Here is a 13,186-nt window from a genome sequence, read left to right on the forward strand (position 1 = left end):
GCCAGATACACCGGCCCAAATTTTATTTTATTTTGTAAACATATAATATCTACAGTACATCAGAAGTGAAATGTAAACCCAGTAAAGTCACAATGAGGCTGGTATCCTATAGCAATGGTCAGTTCAGGATTTAAGGGCGACCGCAACCTGAGAGCTTTCAGAGAATCGCCAGGAGTCTACAGACGTATTTATACAAGTAAATGCATGAACATGTAGAGGAAAAGCCAAGTAGGGCTTTGTTTGACAGGAAAATGTACTTTGTTAAAGTAACCGCAGGGATAATCTTCTACCGCTCACTGACCATTAATGCCGTAAAATGTCGTTAAGGCTCTTTGAGTGAGTGACGTCACACCTACGTAAGGAGAGGCCGCAGTCCCTCGCTTATCACGGGAGTGGAGTTCTAACAATCCGCGATAGGCGAAATCAGTTTTATTTTTTACAATTACTGTACTTGTTTAAAAGCTCTATAACTCTCACTACACACTTTATGCAATTTTGTAAACCAGTCAGACTTTTCTCTCATTTAGACACTCTCCAAGTTCAAACCTTAGTGGAAACGTTCTGTACGGATAATGTTGGTATCCAGCGTAAGGTTCTTTTTCCTGCAGTCATCGATCCACAAAGATAAAACACTCCATCCATATGATGGTCTGATTGCGTAGTTACAGCCCTTTTTTGCATTCTTGTGGAAAATTATTGCTGCTGTAGTCTTCATGTTATTTTCCTCTTTCTTTCTGTAACGAATCGTAGATTAATTTACGTATTCCGTGATGGTGCCCTACAGGTGGGTAACTACTATCTTAGTCTGTCCATACGTCTAACTTTTTGTGCGATGGCTAGTATCTTCCTCTCTCCTTTGGGTGCTACTGCAGGTGTATGAACTCATTCTGTACTGTACAAATGAATTTGTACTGTACTGTACAAATTAAAACTGGAATTAGACAAATTAAATTAAACATACGCTAAAAAATCACGATATAGTAAGGGAACGCTGTACATCAAAAAATATCGAATGAACAAATATACTGTATATTGTCTCTACCCATTACGTTAAAACATACTGACTTTATACAAGGTTTATTTCCTTTGACTTAAATCCTACATGACCCGGCTTAAGTAATAACAACCCTCTTAAATCCATATTGATTCCTGTATTTTCCATTTGTCCAGGCGGTAATATGCATTCACTGTTCCCATTTTGTCAGCGATGGAGCGGCTCCGACCATTCAAATCTTCCGCCAGCCAGCCCCTCTTCCTGGTTCACGACGTTTCTTCAAATCTCGCGATAACTTGCGGGGCCGACTGGCCTCCTCTCGCGCTATCGTAGGAAGCTCTCCTTGTGGGTGTCACACAGGTCTGATGCTGCAGCTGCTGCTTCCTGTATTCAACAACCGACAGCCATAGTCAGCGCTCGTCTTGCTTTAGAGCCTTAAACCCCGACCTGTAAAACGGAGGAATCGTTGCTCAGACGCCGCCGACCTGCGGAGGGAAGCCGGGCGAGTCGGTTTCACTGTGTCGCTACCGGTAGAACCGCAGCGGCCCGTTGCCTCGTAAGAACTGAGAAGCAAGAGGCTTCGCTTTGGGACTGAAGAGACGCAGGGCACGATTTTTACAGCGGCTGATGCTAGCTAGCAACAGCTAGGCGGGTAGGAGCTAGTAGCAGCAGGTAGATCACGTAAAAGCCGACGAAAACGAGAAATGTGTTAACCCCAGGAACTCTGGATGCACCGGTAAACGAGGAGGTTAAAGAGAATACTTCGGTATGACACTGTTGAGCACAAATTCTTACTGACATGTTACCGAAGGTGTACTAACTTTGCTAACGTTTGCTAGCCAAGTTTTTAGCTACCTAGAGCTGATTCTGTTGCTCCTTCTGGCCGGGTTTCGAACAAGTTGGAAGCTACTGTTAGATTAGCAGCCTCGTAGCTCTCTGCAGGTTAGTGCATTACTAGAGAAACTCGTCTGGAGTAGCTTATTGAAATGGCTCCCAAGAAAAAACCAGTTCCCCTCAACATAAAGCCCATTGGGGAAGGACAGCCCACCTCCAACATCATTGATGCTGCGTCTGAGTGAGTAGCCAAATTGTTGCATGAATGCAATATATCAGTGTTAAAGAGAGGCTGCCTGTAATCACTGAGTAGCGGTTGCCTCCATTTATGAGCGTTGTGTCGTCCTTGATACCTCCCTTTAAATAAACGTATTTGTTCCTATAATTCCTCAATGTTAAACTTTGCTAAACTGGATGTCTAATCATCATAGAGCCAACCTTGAGGCCTTGCAAAAGAAACTGGGTGAGATGGACCTGGATGAACAACAGAGGAAACGATTGGAAGCATTTCTCACCCAGAAAGCTCAGGTTGGAGAGCTGAAGGATGAAGATTTTGACCCTATATGTGAGCTGGGGGCTGGAAATGGAGGAGTGGTCAACAAGGTCCGCCACAAACCATCGAGTTTGGTCATGGCTCGCAAGGTGAAGATGAAGATTTCTTGAAATTTTTGTAGTGAAGTGTGGGTGATAAATGAAAACACAATTGGTGTGCTTCAAGATATAGAGTAGTGTTTCTATTTTATTACCTGTTTTGTCCAGTAGTACAGCAGCTACCCCGGCACAGAGCCACACTGGCTTGGTCTGTGAACCAAACTAGCAGAAAAACAAATCTTAGAAAAGAAGAATGCAAATCCTGCCTCTTACCAGCTTCTAAGAAGTGCCAAAAAGGAGGAAAAGTACACAAAGAGGTGTCCACACCTTCAACGCATTTCAATGCCCACCCAACCTGTACAACATTGTCTATGATATTAGATAATGTATATTTGGATGGATGGATATTTGCCATCATCTATATGTAAGGGAAAGACAAGGGTCTAGATTAATACAATACAGTATATACTGTATACAATACAATAAACGTGGATAGCAGGCTTGTCAGATTTAAGAGTTGTATGTATAACTTATTCAGTTATAGAAATGTCACTTTTTTTGGAAATAAGCAAAAATAGTGACTTTTCATTCCCATTATTATCTATAAATGGTTAAAGCAGTGCCTTTAAATGTCTGACCGTACATTGATACATGCCCATTCTGACTCATTAGACCCTTCAATGTGAAGAATGGCAAATAAGTAGTATTAAACAATGTAAAGACTGTAGATACAGTACAGTGTGATAACCCCAGTTGTGACACTGGCCAACAGTACTGTAAATGATTTACTCTAAGGTTAACTATTTCAATGTTTACTTTTCCTATATTTTCTGCAATTATTTCCTGAAACAACTTTTACATTTTGCTATCTTTCAGATAGCTAAATGTGAGGTGCAAATAAATTTCTGAGTTCTAGACCAAATTAGATAAAACATCTGGGCCAGTCATTTTGCCAGTTTTGTGCATCTACTAAAAAAACTGATATTTGCAAAGGAAACAATGTTAAGTATATGTAAACTATTTACAATAGTTTCAACAACACATTTTATGCATTTATCTGTAAACAACCTATATTAGTTTTCCATTGTATATCAGTAATTTATAGTCTGTATATTGTAAAATATTGGTTGGGTATTTAATGCTCATCAAATATTTTTAATTTACCCTAAAAGTTATCCCTTAAAGGCCTTGTACAGACACTGTTGCAGCAACTCATAACATGTGTAGGCTTGTAAGCTTGTGTGTGAGTGTGTGTGGTGTGTGTGTGTGTGTGCGTGTGCGTGCATGCATTCCAGCATACCAAAGAATTTTCCTGAATACTGTATTTTACAATTCGAGAGAAAAGGTTTGAAAATAAGAGACCTTCTCCTTATTGTTGGTGCCACCATTTTCAGAATAGGTGTAACATCTCATATGTTCTGCATATGTATACTGACGTGGTGTAACACGTAATCTTGGGTAACACCAAAAAAGCTGCAGCTGCCATATCTTCTGAATGTACAAGTAATTTACTCATCAGCACGTGTTTCTTCAGGCAGATTCTAAAGGCCTGCATTTTAAAGCTGTAGCTCCTGTGGTTTCAAAAGGAATAACAAGGAAATGAAAATGCTTCTTACACACGAGTGCTCCTTTCACAATCCACATACTGAGCGACAGAGAATTTCTGTGACTGATGTCACTTTCCAGAGGTGAGATCGATGTCTGTACCAGCTCTGGAACAGGTTAGGTATGCAGTATGTGGCATACTGTATGTTACCATGGTGATGAAACCTGCTATGTCACAACACAGACCAATCAGGGTTAACCACAGGTCATCTCAAATAACCACAAATGCTGAAATGCTTATAGATATTGAATCTATACTGTGTGATGAGATTGTCAACCACCTCTGCAGTATGTCATGTTAAGATCTGTACATCTGTTTGTCAGTACAGCCATTTATGGTCTTACTTTTTCATCCTTCAGTTGATTCACCTTGAAATCAAGCCTGCCATCAGAAACCAGATTATCAGAGAGCTGCAGGTGCTGCATGAATGCAACTCCCCCTACATTGTGGGCTTCTACGGGGCCTTTTATAGTGATGGGGAGATCAGCATCTGCATGGAGCACATGGTGAGAGACAAGGACCATTTGTCATACCTATAGCCAATTAATGTGATTTTTTTTGTGTGTGGAGATTAATGATTTGTTTATTTATTTGGCTAATGGAATGTTGGATTTTAACCAAGCAGATTGTGTCTGTCTATAGGATGGAGGATCTTTGGACCAAGTTCTGAAAGAAGCTGGAAAAATCCCAGAAGAAATCCTGGGCAAAGTTAGCATAGCTGTAAGTACAGTAGTTCTCAAGCTCTGTTTACTAACGTTACTGCAGGGATAGTCGATGTACTTCTATTTTGCAGAGGGTTGCAGAATGGTAGTGTGTATAATGATAGGATTTATGGTCAAGCCATATCAGCATAAATTGTTTTCCCACAATGGGGGCCTTTGTGTCTTTTGATACAATTAATCCCGTTTTTATGAGTCTATGTAGACTAGTCTGAATGTTGGATGTTTGTATTATTTTGTCTCATCACCAATGATTTTTTCCTCTGCTTTACAGGTATTGAGAGGATTAGGCTACCTGCGGGAGAAGCATCAGATCATGCACAGAGGTAAGGATGTTGCCCTAAATTCCACTAAATGCAAAATCTCTTCTGTGGCATTTTAAAATGATTGCACCCAAAAAAGCCTTGCACAGACAACGTGTGTCATTGTAGTAATGTGCTCAGGTGGGTGATCTACTCTGGGGGATTGGGCGTTTGTGGGAGTTAGTTTTGTTTTAAAGACACTAAAGAGGTATTGAGAGTATAGTTTTCAAAAAGCAAATGATAATAATTGACATCATTCATTGTTGTTGGACTGATGATTTTTTACTTGCAGATGTGGAAATTACATACAAATTATTAATTTGCACGTAATTTATTAATTGATTAATTTGTTTTTCATCACAGTATTTTGATTGTATAGGATAAGGACTACAAAGAATTATAATTATTTTACATTTTTAACCAGTCACTTTTTAAAAAATAGAACTTTTTTCGCTTATAGAGTAACTGTTAGTGTAACCACTTTACATGTGTCCACTAACTAGAGCTCCAGTCATCGCCTTTTGCCCATTGAAATTTTTGTTTATCATTGTCTTGTTTTGGGTTTTTTCACCATATGCACTGCATAACATGATACTACTTTTTGGACTATCATAAGTAGAAAATGCCCAAATAAAGAAGTTTTCCATAGCGCACCAGTAAGCAAACGTGTATCTTATGAAAAATAGTGGCGAAGGCAACAGCCTGGCCATACAGTACAGTACAGAGCAGTTGTGTGAGCTCAGGCGGTAATTGCAGCCTCTTATTGTCATTATACAGCAACCACTCCTTCTTGACCACTCCCTCTGCGTCTCCCTCAGCTTTGCTCCCACTCTTATCTTTTTGTCAGTCCTCACAGGCTGGTAAGGATGTTTCCGCCAGAGAGGATAAATTGTAGGGCTCCGTTTTAGCCCGTTATTTTGTAGAAATGAACGGGAAACGTGGAGGTGTGGGCTTGTAGACTACCAGGGCTCAGGCACTTTTCTTCCTTTCTTGATGGACGCAGCACCGCAGACAATGTTGGGGGTGGTGCTGTGCATACCTCTGTGGCTGTCAGGCCTGACTGTAATCCTGGTCCACAGATTTGTCTCCTAAGTCGGTCTGTGTTGCAAAAGACGTTTGTTGTTATATTAAAAATATTGGCTATCTATCAGAAAGTTAGTGTAATTAAGAAGATGAATGTTTTGCTGTCTGAGGATAGGAATTTGTTTTCATAGCCTCACACTGTGGTGTCTCACAGTAAAAGCATTGATACAGTCAGGGCCTTACAGATAGACAAGCCTGTATATGTATAAACTAACACAGCAGTTTAGCAGCTGGGGTCTTATTTCAGCTTCATTTGTGATGACAGGGAACTGTAATCGTGATGTCCACAAAAGTGATATAATTCCTTATCGATGGTGAGTTGTTAAGGATGATGAGTCTCACATTAAACATAATATACATTTGTTCATGTCCCCTCTGCCACACAGATGTCAAGCCCTCTAACATCCTGGTCAATTCTCGTGGGGAGATCAAGCTGTGTGACTTTGGTGTGAGCGGCCAACTCATAGATTCCATGGCCAACTCCTTTGTTGGAACACGCTCCTACATGTCGGTGAGTCAGCTCTCTACGCTTTCGCCCTCACCCCTTTTCCTCTGGCCCTGTCCCCACTTTCCCTCCCCTCTTTTCTCACACTGCTCTTGTTAACGGGCCCTACCTTCCTTCCCTTCCTCTGGCCATCCCTCACTTCCCTGCAAGGAACATAGAACTACTCAGGAAAGAGCTCTTTGGCAAAATGTAAGACTGCTGTGCTCCCTCGTTTTTGTCCTTTTCTCCCTTCACTCTGAGACACCTGGTGGGTGTAGTGTTGTAAGATACTTGCCTCTCCCATCCTTTTTCCATCACCTCCTAATAGAGCACCACTGGAACAGATACCTTTCCGTAAATCCCAGCACACAGTCCAGTACAGTACAGCACTCATAAGTTAACCCTCACCTCCTGCCAAACCCTCCCATCCTGTTCTTGCCAGTACCACGCCCCAACTCTCCTTGCCATGAAACCCCCTCCTCTTCTTCCACTGTGATTATCCTCTCCTCTGTTTCCTTTGTATTCCCCACCCATCCCTTTGCCTAACCCCACTATGCTGCTTGGCATCAAGGTCCTTCCTGCTCCATCTGACGTAGATTGTGTCTTTCTCAACAGCCGGAGAGACTGCAGGGCACTCACTACTCGGTTCAGTCTGACGTATGGAGCATGGGCCTGTCTCTTGTGGAGCTGGCCATTGGCCGGTACCCCATCCCCCCACCGGACGCCAAAGAACTGGAAGGTATCTTCGGACGGGCTGTTATGGATGGAGCCGAGGGAGAGCCTCATATTAACTTGCAGAGGCCCAGACCACCAGGCAGGCCCATGAGTGGTAGGAAACACTAAATCATTGACAAATGTATACAGTGATCTGAAAAAAAGTATTTAGCATTTAACATTAGCATGAAACAAGACAACATGTGTAAAAAAAATAATTTAATAATAATTCAAACCTGAATTTGCACAGCACCTTACAACGTACCCACGGTCACTTTACAAAGTCAAGTAAGATCAGAAATTGAAATTGCAGTGTTGGCTGAGGAGAAGGTGATACAATGGTCAAAGTGTCTGGAGATGGGACATTGCAAATATCAGCTGGGAGTGGGATCTCAAGGGTGGGGGCTGTTGTTGTTGTTGGCTCTAAAGTTGGTGTGGGGGATAGAAAGCAGTCTGTGTCTGAAGACTGTAGGGTTCAGAATGGGGTTTATGATTTGAAAAGGTCAGTCAGATACTGGGGGGCAACAGCAAGAATGGGTTTTGTGGGTGATGAGGTGGATTGGATGGAGATCTTACCAGGAGCCAAGATGATGTAAAGCCAGGGCTTGGTGCAACTGAGAACCCTGGCGGTGGAGTTTTGGGAATGCTTTACCACGTTTGTGATTTTGCTAGGTGACCTGAACAGGACCCCATTACAGCTAGAGGAGGTGATGAAGGAGGGTTTCATACTGACTGTTTACTAGACATGTTGTAAAAGACACTTGGAAAAAATAGACTTCACAGGAAAGGGGCAAGGTGACAGCCACTGCTAGCCCAGAATAACATTAAAGCTTGTATAAACTTTACCACAACACATCTTGATGACCCTCTTTTGGGAAAATCCTGTTGACTAATGAGGTCAAAAGTTAGTTTAACGGGTGCTTTTGAAGACGGATCCCCTTACCTCTGTTGTAAACCAAAAGGCAGTCCCCATGTTACACCTGCGGTCAAGCCTGGAGGTGTCAGTATCATATTGTGGTGATGCTTTGCTGATTAAGAGCCAGGAGGATTTTTCATTACTGAAGCAAAAACTACCCTCTACTGGAGGATTTTGAAGGGAACTTCAGACCATCGGTCTGTTAGTTGGACATGAAGTTCAACTGGTTCATGCACTGGGACGATGATAACTAGCATAAAAGTAAGTTAACCTGCATTGCTCAAAAAAGGAATGAAATCAAAAATTTGGAGTGGTATAGTCAAAGTCAATGTGGATTCCACCACAGCCACGTCAGACACTGATATCTTGTTTTCAGAAGCATTTGGTTGCAGTTTCTGCTGTTAAAGGTGGCACAACCACCCAATAAATGCATGGGTTCAAAAACCCATTCACATTGGTCATTTAGGTTTTGGATAAACAAACTTAACCATAGTAAATAAAATTATCTTTAAGTTTCCAATTTGTGTGTTACAGTTGATGGCTTTGTTTTTGTGTTAAATTTTGAGATTTGACTTGGTTTGGAATAAGATCTGCACAAAAATGGAAGAAAACAAATGTAGGTTTTAAAATGGGTTTAAAATGTTAACTACAGTTATGATTTTAATTCATTTGTTTCTTAAGAGAAAATAATTCTAACTGTCCTTTTTTTAACCGTCCCTGTAGGACATGGGATGGACAGCAGACCTGCCATGGCCATCTTTGAACTTTTGGACTACATTGTGAATGAGGTCAGAGAAAGCACAGATTTATACAGTATATCTTACAAACACTACACATAAACACACACCAGATATCTGTATGACCAAATCTGTTTTTGACCCTTTGTTATTCCTTTATCCTCAGCCACCCCCTAAACTGCCACTTGGGGTCTTCACCAGTGACTTCCAGGATTTTGTGACAAAATGGTGAGAATGAAAACCTAATGATCTTTTGTATTTATCACAAAAATGAATGATGCATGGATAATGTGGAGCAGTGAGAGCTTTCTTTTTCTATTGAACATAATGTGTCATGAAGCAAAGTTATGAAATGAAGTGGCCTGATGTTCATGGTGACTGCTAGCATTTGAATAGATTTTAGAATTTTAGGGGAAATCACTAAAGGTGCAGCCCAAAATACCTCTAGAAAGAACTGGACTGACCGGTAACCAGAGTAAGGATGCAGTATGAGCAGAACACTTGATGTTGAAATGAGTAATTGAAAAGTTCTGACTACAGTTGAGTTTTAGATGTGGTATGAAAGTTTAGCATTTAATGTTTTTGCCTACAAAATGTTTTCTGATTGTTATTTAAATAATTCACACTAGTAAAAGGATAGGCTTATTTGTTTAGGGGTACGGTTGTTAAATCTTTCTCCTCAGAACCAAAATCTTTCAGACTGTTTTCAAACCTGCACTCAAACCTGACAGAAAATAAACTCAACAAAATCATCTTGGGAGATCTTTCCAGTGTTGCAGGAATTGTGCATCTATGGCCTAATTGGTGCATAGTAGACCACATATTCATCAAGAGCAATGAGAAAATGTTTTTGCGCTGAAGTCTATTCTTCTCCTCACTGCTGTCTTCGCTTGTGTCAAACAATCGCGTCCCATCTTAGTTAAAGTGTAACAGTGCTAAGTGGGTCCGCCATAGCAAACAAAAGATGAACTGGTTTTCTGGCTAGGATCTGACCAAAAGGCTTCTGGTGAGATATGAGATAGTTAAGAGAAATGTAACTTAAACTTTATTAAGGTAATCTTGTCTGTAACCTTATTGGTATCATCTGTGTCTGCAGTTTGATCAAAAACCCAGCTGAGAGAGCAGATCTGAAGAAGCTGTCGGTGAGTACTTAGACTTCTTTATTCAACAAATACTGTAGTGTGAGTGCTGAGTTACTATTATTGTTTCAGTGACATCACAGGTCATTGTTGTTATTTGGGTGTCTTTCAGAGTCATACATTCATCAAACGGTCAGAAGTGGAGGAAGTGGACTTTGCTGGCTGGTTGTGCAAAACTATGGGGCTCAACCAGCCCAGCACTCCCACGCGTGGCACCGAGTGAAAACCCCTTACTGCCCTGGCATTCCTTTGGGTCTTGCTTGCATACACACAAATATACAGCACTTAACATACACACATCATCACACATTGGCACTTTTTTTCATCTTGCTCTTGGGTAAAAATATTTTTGGCTTCCCCCTCAATTTTTCTTTACCAGCAGCAGTGCCCCTTGAGTCATTTTACTGTAAGATCACAGTTTCACTATAGAAGTGTCAAAAATAGACATCACTTTTCCACAATGCTACAGAGGATGTAAAGCACTGAAGGGCTGCAGTGTGTCAGCTGAATTTGCATCAGTTAACAACCTTCTTTTGTATTGATGAATATACTGTATTATCTTTTTTATGGCAACAGATAACATGTGGAACTGTATTTTAATGAATCAACTACTGTAAAGAATTCTAAACTGAGAGAAATTCAATCATATGATCTAGTTGCAAAATTTAAATTCCTTTTACTGAGAGTGAAAGCAGGTTGATATAATATCACCATGTCATACTTATCAAAAATGAGTTATCAGTAGGAGACCATGACCTTCCTCCAATAAAAATCAAATTTCTTATTACAGAGTTAGTGCATAAACTTGGTTTGGTGAATAAATTCTAAAGATAATTTTGTGAACAGTGTCACAACCAAAGAGGGTACTCATGACTACTTAAGTTTTTCAATGCTTTATCAGTTGTTTCTTGTATGCAAATACATGCAACGGTATATCAATTTACTCTGAATGTTTTTTTCTTTTATTCAGTGATTTACACTCCGATCATGTTGACGTTGTTTCCTCAACATCCATTACAACATCCCACTCTGTCCCTCTCATATCGGGGGAGGTATATGCAGTGGAGGCCTAATACATGTCAGAGTGACATTGAGAAAACAAGGATCATAATGTATTCATGGGATGATATCGCATGGTTTCTTATCTTTCTAATGCTGTGTGTATTTTATTTCCCAAGATCAGAATGGGGGCGATTTAGCTGGCGTTTTTAGCAAAATCCTGAATCATGAAATTTCAATCATGCCGATTAATTAGATTTTTGTTTCTTTTCGTAGCTGGTCTGTTCTTTCACCTGAAATGTGTTTAATTATATTTTCACTGTACTGCTACATGTGGCGCTCCAAGCTTTTTTTCTTGGGACACAACCATCCTGGAGTTGTGCTTTTGGAAAACACTTGCATTGAAATACAGTTTAAAATGTTTGCCCTTTGATTTAACCCAATTAATTGTGTTAAAAGTACAACGTAGTACAAAGATTTTGACTGGACATTTTAACCCAGGTCAGTGTTGGTCACATGGTGGTGGTGTTACTTGCTAGCCTGCCGTCTTGCTAGAGCACTTGTATTCTCTCTGCTTATGGCTGCCCTTTATTATTCCCCAAAACGTGCGTTCATTCAGAGCAAAATGAATGCATTGTCACTTGTTTGTGTACAAAGCTATATACAAAAAATACCGGAGTACTATTTTGCAGTCTTAATATTCAAAGTTTTGATTTATGTAAAAGACAAGGGAGAAGAGTCATTTTATTATAATATAAAAATGTGTTGGATATGGTTATAATGTACAAAAAGACTGAAATAAAACTTATTTGTGAATGTACTATCATTGTGTATTTTTAACAGGCATTGATGCACCAATATTACAGTAATTCATGTCTGTCTGTAAAAAACGGTTATCAAAAATGTATTTACTGCCTTCAAGAAATCAATTAACGGCACTTTATTTTCATTGGACGGTGATGGATTGAGAATGCTGATTGGTCAGTATTCTTTTTCCTTCACTACTGACGGTAAGTGGGATTGGTGGATGCTGAGTTTTGAGCTTCCAGGCAGGAGGCCTAGAAGGAGACCAAAGAGGAGGTTTATGGATGTAGTGAAAGAGGACATGAAGGTAGTTGGTGTGAGAGAAGAGGATGCAGAAGACAGGGTTAGATGGAGGCAACTGATTCACTGTGGCGACCCCTGAAGGGAAAAGCTGAAAGATGACTGACGGTAATTAGGATAATTTTATGAAAATGTAATCTAAATAAAAACTAAACATCATACAGTATAAGTGGATTTAACTTCATTCAGACCATTTAGATAAATAGGCAAATATATTTAACAAACGTTTAGCAGAATTTAATGGTCTAAATGCGGGGGTACTTTGAGACTCCAGCTGAGACTTGGATTTATTACCGGCCTTTCCACACATGTTACAGCACAGGGCACATTATGCATTAATGTGAATTTTCGTATATTTAATAATTTAGAATTTTATTAATAGGGAGCTGACTTGACGACGCCAGCAAAGACAGCGTCAAAACGTTGCGCAGGAACTCGTTTCTGATTGGCTCGCAGCCGGACGCCTGTGGATGCGCGCAGTTGTGTGCGAAGTGCGGCTAAGAAGACTGATTTACAAATTAAGCTTTAAAATGAAGACTTGTGTACGAACGCTGTCTCATGTGTAAATGGTGAGTGCTTGTTAAATGATGAATTATGAAGCAATTTCATTGTCCTTTAGTTACATGAAAAAATAATTGTGTTTTATACGTCCTCCTTTAGCTGTACTGGTAGGGTAACTTATCTCATTAAGCTGAAGTCTTACTGGTTTTCTGATGAGGAATGAAACTCCATGAAGTGTTGAACACAAACAGCACTGTTGGACAAAGAGAAACAGAGTTTGAACCTTCCCAGTCAAATATGTCAGAACCTTACGCTTGAAGTCATGACCTAGATATGAAGTAATAATTACTCGGCCAAACCTTTTCCTGCTGACACTATGACTTAAATTCTATCATTTTCGTAAGAGTTTCCACTGCCTTCATTGTTCAATTTAATTAAAGTGATTATTCTGACAGTAATTATT

The 13,186-nt window shown here is 40.2% G+C and overlaps 1 protein-coding gene across 1 annotated transcript; it reads left to right on the top strand.

The window, feature by feature from the left end:
* The first annotated feature begins 1,337 nt into the window (after positions 1-1,337).
* Positions 1,338-11,934, top strand: map2k2a (mitogen-activated protein kinase kinase 2a). Its single transcript, XM_068318985.1, has 11 exons — positions 1,338-2,069; positions 2,260-2,470; positions 4,385-4,531; positions 4,668-4,745; positions 5,019-5,070; positions 6,516-6,640; positions 7,229-7,442; positions 8,967-9,031; positions 9,147-9,208; positions 10,077-10,122; positions 10,232-11,934. Exons 1-11 carry the CDS (start codon positions 1,981-1,983, stop codon positions 10,340-10,342), a joined length of 1,200 nt encoding a protein of 399 aa, XP_068175086.1. The 5' UTR covers positions 1,338-1,980; the 3' UTR covers positions 10,343-11,934.
* The last annotated feature ends 1,252 nt before the right edge of the window (positions 11,935-13,186 follow it).

The sequence above is a fragment of the Antennarius striatus genome, chromosome 7, assembly GCF_040054535.1.
Source record: "Antennarius striatus isolate MH-2024 chromosome 7, ASM4005453v1, whole genome shotgun sequence".
Classification (NCBI taxonomy): domain Eukaryota; kingdom Metazoa; phylum Chordata; class Actinopteri; order Lophiiformes; family Antennariidae; genus Antennarius; species Antennarius striatus.